The 16,916-nt window shown below is 38.6% G+C and overlaps 1 protein-coding gene across 1 annotated transcript in view; it reads left to right on the top strand.

Moving 5' to 3' along the window:
- LOC121377867 (voltage-gated hydrogen channel 1-like) overlaps window positions 1-15,379 on the top strand; it is a 73,724-nt gene extending 58,345 nt beyond the window's left edge. Inside the window, exons 6-7 of the mRNA XM_041505969.1 lie at window positions 9,404-9,519; window positions 13,705-15,379. Coding sequence (XP_041361903.1) covers window positions 9,404-9,519; window positions 13,705-13,800 — 212 coding nt within the window. The 3' untranslated portion in view covers window positions 13,801-15,379. The remainder of the gene's footprint in view (window positions 1-9,403; window positions 9,520-13,704) is intronic.
- Window positions 15,380-16,916: the final 1,537 nt, after the last annotated feature.

The following is a 16,916-nucleotide window of genomic DNA, read 5'->3' as shown; positions in this document are numbered from 1 at the left end:
TGGGCGATGAGACATGGGTTAAGTTAACACTATTAAAGACGCACGAACGTGACATACATCGAACCTTCCGTCGGCGGGTCCACTGGGCTATTTCTCGTCCCAGCCAGTGCGCAACGACTGGCATGTCAAAGGCCGTGGTTTGTGCTGTCCTATCTGTGGGATGGTACATATAAAAGACCCCAAAGGGCGTGACGTAACCCTGTGGTAAAGCGCTAGTTTAATGCGCGGTCGGTGTCGATCCCTGTCGGTGGGTCCATTGGACTATTTCTCGTCCCAGCCAGTGCGCTACGACTAGTATATCAAAGGCCGTGGTATGTGCTATCATGTCTGTTGGGATGGTGCATGTAAAATATCCCTGGCTACTAATGCCAAAAAAATGTATCCGGTTTTCGCTCTAAGACTGTATGTAAGAATGACCAAATGTTTGACATCCAATAGCTCTAGTGGTGTCGTTAAACAAAACAAACTTCAACGTTTCTATCGAATCTTAGTCTGACAACTGTTACATCTTGAAATGTGATGGTCACTCGAAATGTTTCTAATTTTGATGTAATATTTAACTAATATAGGCCTAAATGTAACACCATTGTCGAAAACCTTTATATGGCTAGACAGTTATTAGATACTTAATGGGAACTGTACCTTTTTTTACTTAGATCTAAATATGTAACAGAGGATTTTTAATATATTTTCTTTTTTTGTCAAACAATTTCTAATGAAAGCTTCTCGACAAGTGTGATGACACAGCAGACAGACTGCACGAGATGAAATAGTAATCTTATCGGGGTGAACTCACGGACGTTCTCTCTATTGTGGGGCGAGACGTAGCCCAGTGGTAAAGCGTTCACTTGATGCGTGGTCGGTCTAGGATCGATCCCCGTCGGTGGGCTCATTGAGCTATTTCTCGTTCCAGCCAGTGCTCCACAACAGGTGTAACAAAGGCCGTGGTATGTACTATCCTGTCTGTGGAATGGTGCATATAAAAGATCCCTTGCTGTTAATCGAAAAGAGTAGCTCATGAAGTGGCGACAGCAGGTTTCCTACCACAATATTTGTGTGGTCCTTAACCATATGTCTGACGCCATATAACCGTAAATAAAATGTGCTGAGTGCGTCGTTAAATAAAACATTTCTTTCTTTCCTTCGGTTTATTATATAACTTGTCGATTTACCGTTATTCTCAAGCAGCATACAAACATCTGTTTGCGTCATTGATCCCTGTTACAATCAATAACACGACTCTATCCTAGTCTGTTGTACAGTATATACCGAAACTCAAGAGATTTCATAGGCATAATACACTTTTTATAATGAATCCTTTTCATTCGTGATATAATGCATACGAAATATAACCCAAATTGAAACCCAGATTCATAAAATACTCTACAGGTCACAATCGAACGTGGTGCACCAGTGTACAGTCTTCTGACACTGGATTTGATGAACAGCGTTTGTTGGGGAAATTTTACGAGTGGAGCTGATTGCTCTTCAAGATTATATTATGTTTTCATGAACTAGCTGCTTTAAATGTGTTAATGCAAATATTATTCTTTATTTAGAGAAGGAAGGAAGGAAGGATGTTTTATTTAATGACACACTCAGCACATTTTAAAATTACGGTTATATGGCGTTGGAGATATGGTTAAAGACCACACAGATAATGGGAGAGAAAGCACGCTGATGCCATGCAATGTTTTTTCCCCCGATTAGCCGCAAAGATACTTTTATATGCAAAATCCCTGTATAGAACATACCACAGTCTTTGTTACACCAGTTGTGGAACACTGGGAGGAACGAAAAATAGCCCAATGGGCTACCGGTGGGATCTATCCTATACCAACCGCACCTCAGACGAATTCTTTACCACTGGGCTATGCCCCGTTCTTCAGAAACTGAAAGTCCGTTTACATATAATGAGAGAAGAAACCCGCTGCCGCCATGCAATGGTTTACCCGTTTCGATTATTGGCATGGAAACTTTTATATGCAGCATCCGACAGACAGAATAGTACATACCAGGGCCTTTGTTACACCTATTGTGAAGCACTGGCTAGAATCCCACTGGCGGGATCGATCCTAGGCTGATCGCACATCAGGCGAGTGCTTTAGCACTGGGCTACGCCCCGCCCCTCACCAACTGAAGGTCTCTTTACGTAGAAGACAAGTTAGGTCCAAATGTCATCAGGACAACCATGTTTGTCTCATTAAGATAACATTTGCATGGCAGCGATGGACACAAATGATGGTCATACAGACTACAGAAATTGGCCCTGTTGCAGATATTTGAATGAATGACATTTATATACGACAGACGGCAGACAGCAATTGCCACTAAAAATGCATTATATACCTTTTTGATAACCAGTTTCACGAGCAGCTTTTGCGTTTACCCTTATTTTCGACACTGTCCAGATATATTCAGAATTCAACATTGTCAGGAGTTATGGCACAACTCATAAGCTTTTATTCGCATATGTCTCAAGTTTCCCGAATGGCTACTGAAAACGAGCTCGCTATGAGTCTAATAAGTTGTCTAATTTCCACATTAATTGCTACTGAAAACGAGCTCGCTATGAGTCTAATAAGTTGTCTAATTTCCACATTAATTGCTACTGAAAACGAGTTCGCTATAAGTTTATTAAGTTGTCTAGTTTCTAGATTAATTGCTACTGAAAACGAGATCGCTATGAGTCTAATAAGTTGTCTAGTTTCCAGATTAACTGCTACTAGTTTGCAGATTAATTGCTACTGAAAACGAGCTCGCTATAAGTCTAATAAGTTGTCTAGTTTCCACATTAATTGCTACTGAAAACGAGTTCGCTATAAGTTTATTAAGTTGTCTAGTTTCTAGATTAATTGCTATTGAAAACGAGCGGGCTATAAGTCTAATAAGTTGTCTAATTTCCACATTAATTGCTACTGAAAACAAGGTCGCTATAAGTCTAATACGTTGTCTAGTTTCCACATTAATTGCTACTGAAAACGAGCTCGCTATGAGTCTAATAAGTTGTCTAGTTTCCACATTAATTGCTACTGAAAACAAGCTAGCTATAAGTCTAATTCATTGTCTGGTTTCCACATTAATTGCTGCTGAAAACGAGCTCGCTATAAGTCTAATAAGTTGTCTAGTTTCCACATTAATTGCTACTGAAAACGAGCGGGCTATAAGTCCAATAAGTTTTTTCTAATTTCCACATTAATTGCTACTGAAAACAAGGTCGCTATAAGTCTAATACGTTGTCTAGTTTCCACATTAATTGCTACTGAAAACGAGCTCGCTATACATCTAATAAGTTGTCTAGTTTCCACATTAATTGCTACTGAAAACAAGCTCGCTAAGTCTAATAAGTTGTCTAATTTCCACTTTAATTGCTACTGAAAACGAGCTCGCTGTAAGTCTAAAAGTTGTCTAGTTTCCACATTAAAATTGCTACTGAAAACGAGCTCGCTATGAATCTAATAAGTTGTCTTGTTTCCACTTTAATTGCTACTGAAAACGAGCTCGCTATAAGTCTCATAAGTTGTCTAGTTTCCACATTAATTGCTACTGAAAACGAGCGGGCTATAAGTCTAATAAGTTGTCTAGTTTCCACATTAATTGCTACTGAAAACAAGCTCGCTAAGTCTAATAAGTTGTCTAGTTTCCACATTAATTGCTACTGAAAACAAACTCGCTAAGTCTAATAAGTTGTCTAATTTCCACATTAATTGCTACTGAAAACGAACTCGCTATAAGTCTAATAAGTTGTCTAGTTTCCAGATTGATTGCTACTGAAAACGAACTCGCTATAAGTCTAATAAGTTGTCTAGTTTCCAGATTAATTGCTATTGAAAACGAGCTCGCCATAAGTCTAATAAGTTGTCTAATTTCCACATTAATTGCTACTGAAAACGAGCTCGCTGTAAGTCTAAAAGTTGTCTAGTTTCCACATTAAAATTGCTACTGAAAACGAGCTCGCTATAAGTCTAATAAGTTGTCTAATTTCCACATTAATTGCTACTGAAAACGAGCTCGCTATAAGTCTAACAAGTTGTCTAGTTTCCAGATTAATTGCTACTGAAAACGAACTCGCTATAAGTCTAATAAGTCGTCTAGTTTCCAGATTATTGCTACTGAAAACGAACTCGCTATAAGTCTAATAAGTTGTCTAGTTTCCAGATTAATTACTATAACCGCTCCTCAGTTTCTAACGCTTGCTTCCACATTTGAGAAGCAAGGATTACCTCAAATTCCATAAATTGACTGGGGCTGGCAACTAACAGCTCAATGTTTTTGAGCCACGAAAAATGGATTTAATGGCATCACCCGAGTTTCTGCTCAAAATAATACGGTGCCAGTGTACAGGGGACTGCGACAGTTTACGCTATAGTTGCAGAAAGAATGGTATGGATTGTTCCAGTGCATCATGTAGCAACTCTTCTACTGATTCCGTGGATACTGACACCACACTGGATGAATCCTTAACCACATAGTGCTGAAAGGTAATGTCCAACTTCCATCACGAGCATGTATGCATTGATAAAAGTATTATCATAATCAGATTTTACGAAGCTTAAATCATTTCAGTGCTGAACTATATTCATTAAACTGGGTCGGAAAATGAAAATTCACGTATTGCAATGTATTAGAAGCCTATATATGTGCAAACTATGTCATGATTCAAAAGTCCCATAACTACATTATGTGTTACAACACTTTGGCCGTATTCATATGGTAATGAAAGAGATTATTTGGATACCGCAAACACATTTATGCTTATTTTGTTCCCTTAAATGGTGATTTTCTCATTAAATTACATTCTGTATGATATCTTAGTGATGCAGGAGTGTTACAATAACACTTTGTAACTCCTAGCTATCGATTTTCTGCTCAATCGTTTTGGGAAAAGTCGAGAATCGGTGCAAAAATGGCCGCCATTTTGTTTTTAGTCAATTAGGTCATTTCCGGTGGGCCGATTTTGTCCTATTTTGGATATGTTATGTAGGGATAATCCCAGAATACGATAAAACAAAACAAAACCCTTCTGTTGCAATTTGTCCGAGGTTCGCCTATTTTTCAGGTTATCTTTACTGGACTAACGAAGAATTTCGAGCCTTTGCTTATCTATGATGACGTTGGTTTTCGTATTCAGTAATTGATACCTCGCTGAGACTGGGTTTTAATTTGCTCTGTTATGCTTAACAACTGGCCCCGTGCATATAAACCTTAAAGTCTAGACTTTAATAAAGTCCATCCAGACTTTAGCGTCATGGCAACGCCATTCAAATAGCATTACGTTAAAGTCTGGACTTTATTAAAGTCTAGACTTTAAGTTTTATAAGCACGGGCCCTGTCCACTAAAAAAAGGGGAAAATTTGCTAGGAATAGGTCAAAGGATTTGCAGAAAATAAACGTTCTTTAATTTGCTCCGTAATGCTTAACAACTGTTCACGCAAAAAGGAAAACATGCTAAGAATAGGTAACATGATTTGCAGAAAAATAAACGTTCTAATACATCTCTGCTAGTTAGATCCGGAACCTCTAATACATCTCTGCTAGTTAGATCCGGAACCTCCATAAATGTCATGTAGAGTGTTAGATATATCTCTGAACATAAGTAGGGGATCCTACTTTCACTACAAGACAAAGCCTAATGAAGCGATGTACTTTCAGATCACTTGTACATGGAATTACCTGACCGACCATTGAAGCTGGTGTATTTGTGTCGACTTAGCTTCCCAAATCAGATGTGTTCACATGGTAGCGAGAGGCTTCGTAAATAGCAGTGTTGTATTACCGTTAAGTCAATTTGTTATGTCTAGACGTATTTACCGTGCCACGTGTTGTCACTTAATTGAATTTACCAGATCCTCTTTTTGCTTTAGAATACTTTGTACAGATTCGTTGTGATGCCATTAATGACTGCTATTTTCTACACGACGTAGGTATTATTATCTTCATGACAATTACTAAATAGGATGCTTTTGCCAGTTTGATATTCTCAACACATTTTATTGTCAAACAAGTATTTAAAGTATAATGAATCACGAAAAAAGAACACAAACCCAAATATGTTTGTTGTAGGCCGAAACCGTTTCATATGAAAAAATTATATGATGATGATGATAATGATCGAAATAATGATAACGATGGTGATGACGATGATTATGATGATTGACAGTGGTGATAATGACGGTGGTGATGCTGATGATGATGATGAAGATGATGATGGTGATGATCAAAATGATGATAACGATGGTGATGATGATGATGACGGTGGTGATAATGAAGATGGTGATGATGATTGTGATGATAATGATGATGCTCAAAATGACGATGACGATGATGATGATGATGATGATGGTGGTGGTGGTGGTTGTGGAGGAAACATAAATGTATTCTACTGACTTGCAGCACTTTTTATAAGCACCTTTCAGAAGAAAAGACAGCAAATATCATTTTATGTCGCTGTGATGTTTAAAAAAATAAATTATTTCAGTTTGGCTTGACGTGAAAAGAATAGAAAAAATAATTTGGAAATTATAACTTTTTACTGTTGTAGTTTTCGAAACAGTTTTCCTTTTCTTTTTACGTCAAGAGAAACTGGAAGTATTGACAAACACACTTAAAATGGAGGCTGGTACGGTGTGTAATAACTGTTTGAATGTCTCCAGTGAGAGCTCTCTCTCTCTCTCTCTCTCTCTCTCTCTCTCTCTCTCTCTCTCTCTCTCTCTCTCTCTCTCTCTCTCTCTCTCTCTCTCTCCCAAGGAGTGGCAGTCCTCCTACATTGAAGTATCTGTAATTAGTCGTGGGAGCAGCATAGACGTACGGGCTACCATTTGTTTTAAGGGGTAAGGGGTGGAGTGTAGGTATGTTGAAGCAGGCTGATGTATGCCTGAAATAAACTAAAATTCCCAAATCTGGATTACAACATTTATTCATATTAACATCACCACCAAACCACTATATATAGGGGTTGCAAACAAACCACAGCAACTAATATTGTGGGCAAAATAATAGAAATTCATCGTTAAAAGGTTTCAGGCCTGCTCAGTTTGCTCGAATATCTCTATCGTTTTTGTCCGAATTTAAGGATTTGCTCCATCAATTGGAACGGCCTCGGTGGCGTCGTGGTTAGGCCATCGGTCAACAGGCTGGTAGGTACTGGGTTCGGATCCCAGTCGAGGCATAGGATTTTTAATCCAGATACCGACTCCAAACCCTGGGTGAGTGCTCCGCAAGGCTCAGTGGGTAGGTGTAAACCATTTTCACCGACCAGTGATCCATAACTGGTTCAACAAAGGCCATGGTTTGTGCTATCCTGCCTATGGGAAGCGCAAATAAAAGATCCCTTGCTGCTAATCAGAAAGAGTAGCCCATAAAGTGGCGACAGCGGGTTTCCTCTCTCAATATCTGTGTGGTCCTTAACCATATGTCTGATGCCATATAACCGTAAATAAAATGTGTTGAGTGCGTCGTTAAATAAAACATTTCTTTCTTTCTTTTTTCCATCAATTGGGGAAGGGGGAGAGGTTCCCTCATGTGCGTCTTGTTTCGTACGCTTATGGGGAGCAGTAATACTCTTGTCCAAACAGACGTTAAACTGCGCCTTGTGCAGAAATAATATTTTTTAATATATCAGTGGTTTATATCTGACTCACCAAATCACGGAAAATTGAAATGCAAACACACTTTTTGTTGGCTGAAACGATCCTTGTTACGTCATTGGTGACTGACGCTCTAACCATTATTGAATCACAATGTTAGAGGAAATGTCCTATTATAGAATGATTTATTAAGCAATTAGGGCAACGAAAATATCTCTTCCATTAAGGATGGGGATAAAGAATTAATAAAATAGGAGGAAAACCCAACCACTGGTCAATAGAGTGATCCATATAATTGTGACGTTAATGGCAATGTATTTTGCGAATTCCACGCATCGATGTCATCTGCATTTACAACTTGAATAGAATGTCTGTAAATGGGGACTAACTACAGAGTACATGCTTTCCATGTCTCGGCGTATTAACGACGTCATGGGTAGTTAGTTAAATTTGGACCTGGATGTTTTTGAAGCAGTATTAGTGATGATGATGATTTAATGTGCTAATGATCTCAGCGTGTGAGCAGAGAGGGAAATTAACCTGCATCGGTGGCGCAGCGGTTAAGTCATCGGCCTACAGGCTGGTAGGTACAGGGTTCGCAGCCCGGTATCGGCTCCAACCCAGAGCGAGTTCTGTAGGGCTCAGTGGGTAGGTGTAAGGCCACTACACCCTAATCTCTCTCACTAACCACTAACCAACTAACAACTAACCCACTGTCCTGGATAGACAGCCCAGATAGCTGAGGTGTGTGTCCAGAACAGCGTGTTTGAATCTTAATTGGAAATAAGCATGACAATTGAAATGAAATGAAATGAGGGAAATTATGCAGGAAATGGATACATTTGTGGCGCAGGCGCAACACTGGGCCGGGACGGGGGGGGGGGGGGGGGGGAGGGGGTCAAATATTGATCTTCATGTAGGGCGGAAGCCAGTGAACATTTGGGGAGGGCTCACTGATTGAGATGGAGGGCGCAAAGCACCCGATTTTCTGGGGGGGGGGGAGCGGGGCTGGGGTCATGACAATGTGATTCACGACGATGTCATAATTTGTACCTAGGAAAAGCGTGGCCGAACTTAAGTAGATGGGGGCACGTTCATAGGACATACCTTACAATGTCTGAAGAAGATATCTTTGCCACGTCTATTGAATGATCCTATAAAATAAACCCTTGTCACGTCTGTAGAATTATCCTATGTCGTGTGGTCCATTGGCTATTTCTCCTTCCAGCCAGCAATACAAAACTGGCGTAGGCGGCCGTGGTATGTACTAACCTGTCTGTGACAATATGCATATGAAAGAATATGTATCTATCCCTTTCTTCCTCCATCTCTCCTCTCACTCCCTTTCTCTTCTCTGAGTGTCTATCTCCGTCCTATATTTCTCCCTCCCTCCCCTCTCCCTCTCTTTCTCTCCCTCCGGACAGGACATAGCCCAATGTGCGGTCGGTTTGGAATCGATCCCCGTCGGTAGACTAATTGGTCTATTTGTCGTTCCAGCCAGTGCACAACGACTGGTATACCAAAGGCCGTGGTATCTGCTATCCTGTCTGTCGGGTCGTGTATATAAACGTTCCCTTGCTACTATTGGGGAAATGTAGCGGGTTTCCTATCTAAGACTATATGCCAAAATTACCAAATGTTTGACATCCAGTAGCCGATGATTAATAAATCAATGTGCTCTAGTGGTGTCGTTAAAAACAAAACATTTATTTTTTAATTCTAATAAGTTGTCATTTTGTAATCGAATTCCGCATTATATCATACACCTCAATTGGCTATGGTGATAAACGGTTGTAATTAATGTAATCTGTTTTCAGGTGTAATCATGTCGGTAAAACTGGAGGCGGATAAAAAGTTAAATGCCCAGAAATTACTAACCAAGGCTGCAGTGGACGAATCGACACGACTCAAAGATGAAATAAACAAACTAGAGGTTAGTGTAACAAACTAGAGGTTAGTGAAACAATACGTTGTAACACACTAGAGGTTAGTATAACAATACGTTGTAACACACTAGAAGTTAGTGTAACAATACGTTGTAACACACTAGAGGTTAGTGTAACAATACGTTGTAACAAACTAGAGGTTTGTGTAACAATACGTTGTAACACACTAGAGGTTAGTGTAACAATACGTTGTAACAAACTAGAGGTTTGTGTAACAATACGTTGTAACACACTAGAGGTTAGTGTAACAATACGTTGTAATACACTAGAGGTTAGTGTAACAATACGTTGTAACAAACTAGAGGTTTGTGTAACAATACGTTGTAATACACTAGAGGTTAGTGTAACAATACGTTTTTACAAACTAGAGGTTAGTGTAACAATACGTTGTAACACACTACAGGTTAGTGTAACAATACGTTTTTACAAACTAGAGGTTAGTGTAACAATACGTTGAAACACACTACAGGTTAGTGTAACAATACGTTGTAACACACTAGAGGTTTGTGTAACAATACGTTGAAACACACTACAGGTCAGTGTAACAATACGTTGTAACACACTACAGGTCAGTGTAACAATACCTTGTAACAAACTAGAGGTCAGTGTAACAATACGTTGTAACAAACTAGAGGTTAGTGTAACAATATGTTGAAACACACTAGAGGTTAGTGTAACAATACGTTGAAACACACTACAAGTTAGTGTAACAATACGTTGTAACACACTACAGGTTAGTGTAACAATACGTTGTAACACACTACAGGTTAGTGTAACAATACGTTGTAACAAACTAGAGGTTAGTGTAACAATACGTTGTAACACACTACAGGTTAGTGTAACAATACGTTGTAACACACTACAGGTTAGTGTAACAATACGTTGTATCACACTACAGGTTAGTGTAACAATACGTTGTAACACACTAGAGGTTAGTGTAACAATACGTTGTAACACACTACAGGTTAGTGTAACAATACGTTGTAACAAACTAGAGGTTTGTGTAACAATACGTTGTAACACACTACAGGTTAGTGTAACAATACGTTGTAACACATTTCAGGTTAGTGTAACAATACGTTGTAACAAACTAGAGGTTAGTGAAACAATACGTTGTAACACACTAGAGGTTAGTGTAACAATACGTTGTAACACACTACAGGTTAGTGTAACAATACGTTGTAACACACTAGAGGTCTGTGTAACAATACGTTGAAACACACTACAGGTTAGTGTAACAATACGTTGTAACAAACTAGAGGTTAGTGTAACAATACGTTGTAACACACTAGAGGTTAGTGTAACAATACGTTGTAACACACTACAGGTCAGTGTAACAATACGTTGTAACACACTACAGGTCAGTGTAACAATACGTTGTAACACACTACAGGTCAGTGTAACAATACGTTGTAACACACTACAGGTTAGTGTAACAATACGTTGTAACACACTACAGGTTAGTGTAACAATACGTTGTAACAAACTAGAGGTTAGTGAAACAATACGTTGTAACACACTAGAGGTTAGTGTAACAATACGTTGTAACACACTACAGGTTAGTGTAACAATACGTTGTAACACACTAGAGGTTTGTGTAACAATACGTTGAAACACACTACAGGTTAAAGTAACAATACGTTGTAACAAACTAGAGGTTAGTGTAACAATACGTTGTAACACACTAGAGGTTTGTGTAACAATACGTTGTAACACACTAGAGGTTAGTGTAACAATACGTTGTAACAAACTAGAGGTTAGTGTATCAATACGTTGTAACACTACAGGTCAGTGTAACAATACGTAGTAACACACTACAGGTCAGTGTAACAATACGTTGTAACAAACTAGAGGTTTGTGTAACAATACGTTGTAACACACTACAGGTTAGTGTAACAATACGGTGTAACAAACTAGAGGTTAGTTTAACAATACGTTAGAGGTTAGTGTAACAATACGTTGTAACACACTAGAGGTTAGTGTAACAATACGTTGTAACACACTGCAGGTTAGTGTAACAATACGTTGTAACAAACTAGAGGTTAGTTTAACAATACGTTGTAACACACTAGGGGTTAGTGTAACAATACGTTGTAACACACTAGAGGTTTGTGTAACAAACTAGAAGTTAGTGTAACAATGCGTTGTAACACACTAGAGGTTAGTTTAACAATACATTGTAACACACTAAAGGTTAGTGTAACAATACGTTTTAACAAACTAGAGGCTTGTGTAACAATACGTTGAACACACCAGCGGTTAGTGTAACAATACGTTGAAACAAACTAGAGGTTAGTGTAACAATACGTTGTAACACACTACAGGTTAGTGTAACAATACGTTGTAACAAACTAGAGGTTAGTGTAACAATACGTTGTAACACACTACAGGTTAGTGTAACAATACGTTGTACCAAACTAGAGGTTTGTGTAACAATACGTTGAAACACACTACAGGTTAGTGTAACAATACGTTGTAACAAACTAGTGGTTAGTGTAACAATACGTTGAAACACACTACAGGTTAGTGTAACAATACGTTGTAACAAACTAGAGGTTAGTGTAACAAACTAGATGTTAGTGTAACAAACTAGAGGTTAGTGAAACAATACCTTCTAACAAACTAGAGGTTCGTGTAACAATACGTTGTAACAAACTAGAGGTTAGTGAAACAAACTAGAGGTTAGTGAAACAGTACGTTGTAACAAACTAGAAGTTAGTGAACCAGTACGTTGTAACACAATAGAGGTTAGTGTAACAAACCAGAGGTTAGAGTAGCAATACGTTGTAACAAACTAGAGGTTAGTGGAAAAAACTAGAGGTTAGTGAAACAAACTAGAGGTTAGTGAAACAACACGTTGTAACAAACTAGATGGTAGTGGAACATAACATTGTGAAACATTAAAGGTTAGTTAAGCAATACGTTGTAACAAACTAGAGGTTAGTAAAACAAAGTAGAGGTTAGTGATACAAATTAGAGGGTAGTGAAACAACACGTTGTAACAAACTAGATGTTAGTGGAACATAACATTGTAACACATTAAAGGTTAGTCAAACAATACATTGTAACAAACTAGAGGTTAGTGAAACAGTACTTTGTAACAGACTAGAGGTTAGTGAAACAGTACGCTGTAACACACTAGAGGTTAGTGTAACAGTACGTTGTAACAAACTAGAGGTTAGTGTAACAAACCAGAGGTTAGAGTAGCAATACGTTGTAACAAACAAGATGTTAGTGAAACAAACTAGAGGTTAGTGAAACAACACGTTGTAACAAACTAGATGTCAGTGGAACATAACATTGTAACACATTAAATGTTAGTCAAACAATACATTGTAACAAACTCAAGGTTAGTGAAACAGTACGCTGTAACAAACTAGATGTTAGTGAAACAATACGTTGTAACAAAATAGAGGTCAGTGTAACAAATTAGAGGTTAGGAAACAGTACGCTGTAACAAATTTGATAAACAAACCAGAGGTTACTGAAATACATTACAAATCTTGTAAGTTTTGAAAGCAAACTAGAGTACAGAAAAAACCAATACCCTCCACATGTTCAATAGTTTCACAAACAAACGAGAGGTAGTGAAAACCAATACACTCCACATTTTCAATAGTTTCACAAACAAACGAGAGGTAGTGAAAACCAATACAGTCCACATTTTCAATTGTTTCACAAACAAACGACAGGTAGTCAAAACCAATACCCTCCACATTTTCAATAGTTTCACAAACAAACGAGAGGTAGTGAAAACCAATACCCTCCACATTTTCAATAGTTTCACAAACAAACGAGAGGTAGTGAAAATCAGTACCCTCCACATGTTCAATAATTTCATAACAAACGAGAGGTAGTGAAAACCAATACCCTCCACATTTTCAATAGTTTCACAAACAAACAAGAGGTAGTGAAAAAGAATACTTTATAGGTCTTCGGTAGTTTGATGTTGATGGAAAACAATAAACTAGAGGTTTGTGAAAACAATACTATGGAAGCCTTCGGTAGTTTGACAAACAAGCTAGAACTGTAACATTGTAGCTGCTTAGTATTTCTCTTCTGTTTACCTCTTTTGGGGGGAGGAGGAGAGGGGGGTAATTCTGTGATTTTTTTTTGATTTTTTGATTTTATTATTATTATTATTATTAATATTACTTGTTTTTATTTTGTAGAATGAAATCATCTTACTGAAGGAAAAACTGAAAAAAGACGCAGATCCGGAAAATCCAGGCGAGGTTTCATTAAATACCGTGAACAACATCAAATAGTTAAAGACATTTTTGTGGTGAGAAACTAAAACACTTTTGTTATGTAGTTCGGACTACCTGTGGTGAAACGCCTAGCCACACAACGTTGGAAACAGCGAATACGTTTGCAGTCCAATGATGGTACACGTTTTTCAGTCTATAAGCCATGTGTTGAAACACCTACTCGGTCAACGTTCAAAATAGGAAATACGTTTGCAGTACAATGATGGTATACGTTTTGCTGTCTATAAGTCACGTGGTGAAACGCCTAGTCCAACAGCAATGGAAACGACAGACGCAGTAACGATGATGACATATGATAAGGTGCAGTATTTGGATGATGATGACCTCCAAGTGCTGCGCATCAGATCAAAAGTTAAAATTTGTTTTGTTTATCAACACCATTTATAAACACAGATTAATTAATCATCGGCAGCTGGATGTCAAGCATTTGATGATTCCGATTCACAGTGTTCGGAGGGAAACATGGCTTCATCCATCCATTAGCAGCAATGGATCTTTTATGTATACTTTCCTACCAAAGATCGCAACACGTGATACATTCTCAATGGGTTTCATTCGTTTTGTGAACCGCTTCGCGTTCGAATTAGTGGATATCAACATAACCCGTTTGTTCGCATTCTCGTTCGCATTTGCGATGGCATTCTCGTTCGCATTCGAGATGGCATTCTCGTTCGCATACGCGTTCGCATTCTCGTTCACATTCGATGGTGGAAAAACATCATAATTAATGGTGTTGCAAAGACGGTTGTTGGGTGAAATGGAAATATGACAGGGTAATATTTAATTTGTATGTGTCATTCTGTATTAATGTACGTTCAATGATAACACTTCTACCCACAATGATAATAATATTGCTGCTATTTTGTAGAACTAAGCCCATGTTTTTTAAAGATTTAAAATCCACTCTCGACATTAGCGAAATGTCCTGGCTTTGCCTACATGCTATTTGTAAAGGCGAGATATTGTGAATTGTGAAAGCCTCGAGTCTAGTACAGTTTAAAGTTTTATAAACACGTGTTCTGAGGAACATTTATGAGGGCTCGCTGGACTGGTTTTGGGGCTCAAAGCTAGCGGAATGTGATGTGATAGAAGACGATGTGTACCAGTCAAAGTTTGCACGAACAAATGGTTTTTGGAACACTGCTGCAGTGTAGCTCTACAGACTTGGTATTATAAAAGAAGATGGTACCAGTCAAATTGTTCGCGAGCGCTCGGCCTCCTGAACACGGTACTAGTCTAAAAGTAGATCGACAAACTTCTGCTTCAGAAACCTGGCCTGCGTTCAGCAAGCCATTTTTTCGCTAAACGTTTGCACACTCTTTTGACCGGTTCTCTGGTCAAGCGAGCGTAAAGGACAACTGGCTGGCAGAACTTACCCCTAGACTGACTGTTTAGTTATCTGCTCATTGTGTTTGTTGTGTATCAACAGAGAGGCTGGTTTAATGTGTGTGTATGTACCGGTTACCAAGTAATCTGTGACGCTTGAGTTTCGTAACCTGTAAAAACTCATTATATTAGTATAAATATTACATCGGTTTCTGAAATGTATTGTATTATGATATAAATTAGAGTATATATATATTTGGATGAGTTGACTTTAAAAAAAAAACATTTAAAAGAATTAGGTATAACAACATCAGGCGTGTGAACAAGACAGTATGCAGGTGTGGGGGTGGGGGTGGGCTGGGGTTTAGACAGTGGCGAGCGAAATTTCTGGGGGTGAAGGGTGGGGTCTGGTCATGGTTCTTCAGAAATTATATTGAAAAAAAAGAGAAGAAAAACCCGACTGCATACACACCTGAACATTTTATTTATTTAGTTTTAAGTTTTCCTGTGTTGTGACTACTTGACTGTAAGGTATTATTATATTGTCTTGGTTGAACTAGTATATAGACCGAGATGGACAAACAACAAGAATAACGTGAAAATAATTCAATAGCCAATAAATACTATTTAAATTATCTTATTAAAAATATTCTTAGCCATTCTGGTTGTCAAACACTATGCCACGAAGACCAGGGGTAAACGGGTGGAGTGCAATGGGACTATGTATTTGTTTTAACGCGTATTTCTGACGCAGCCAGATTTTATTTGTGTCATTCGGGGCCGAATACAGGAAGTATTTTGCGGGGGAGGGACACTAACGGTAAAAGGGCATATGAATCATGTCGTTAAAAGAGCATCCCTATGCAACAAAAAAAAAAGAGGGGGGGGGGGGGGAGAAGAAGAAAAAAGGGGCACTTGAATATTTTAAGGGGAGACTGGTCCCCTGACCTCTTTAATCCGTCTCTGTTATTCCGTGTGTGTGTGTGTGTGTGTGTGTGTGTGTGTGTGTGTGTGTGTGTGTGTGTGTGTGTGTGTGTGTGTGTCTTAGTGTGTGTATGTGTAATGGACATTTACCCTACGTCGTATATAGTAGGCTAAAAGAACTAGTGTACATTAAAGGCAGTAACAAGAAATTGAGGCGGGATTAGTGTCCCGTATTTTTCAAGGACTTGAGCGTTTCAATTTATTATATATATGTATCTATATATATATATATATATATATATGTTGTTTGTTGGGATTTTTGTGTTTTTTTGCTTTTTTTTAATTTTAAGTTTTAAGTTTAAATTTTTAAGCTGGGTCTCCAAGAAACACAATGAGTCACTCGGGTCTATAACTTGAGACGAGTAAAACCTCGACACTCAGTATGCAGTGTTTTTGTTGTTGCTCTTATCCACGTCCACCAATCACTTGCCATAGATCAGCTTTGTCTGTCAAGACTTTAGGTTGGTAGGGGATGACGGTGTGTGTGTGTGGGGGGGGGGGGGGGGGGGGGGAGAGGGTGTGTGCGCGTGTGCGTGTGTGCGTGTGTGCGTGCGCGTGCGTGTGTGTGTGTGTGTGTGTGTGTGTGTGTGTGTGTGCAATAGTTGTGTCCTGCCTAAAGCATTACAGAATTATACAAGAAGACGTCTGACAAACACTGAATAAACTAGTATTCTAAAAATGAGTGGTTTTGCTTACAAATCTCACAACCAGCCAACTGTATTAGGAGGTAATATACACTACCAGATCAGGTATTATCTGGCAATGTCCGGAGATACGAATAGAGGAAAGAAGAAACCTAAAAA

This window comes from Gigantopelta aegis, chromosome 2, assembly GCF_016097555.1.
Source record: "Gigantopelta aegis isolate Gae_Host chromosome 2, Gae_host_genome, whole genome shotgun sequence".
Classification (NCBI taxonomy): Eukaryota; Metazoa; Mollusca; class Gastropoda; order Neomphalida; family Peltospiridae; genus Gigantopelta; species Gigantopelta aegis.
Note: the sequence above shows the minus strand (reverse complement) of the source record. Positions and strands in the feature narration are given on the sequence as shown.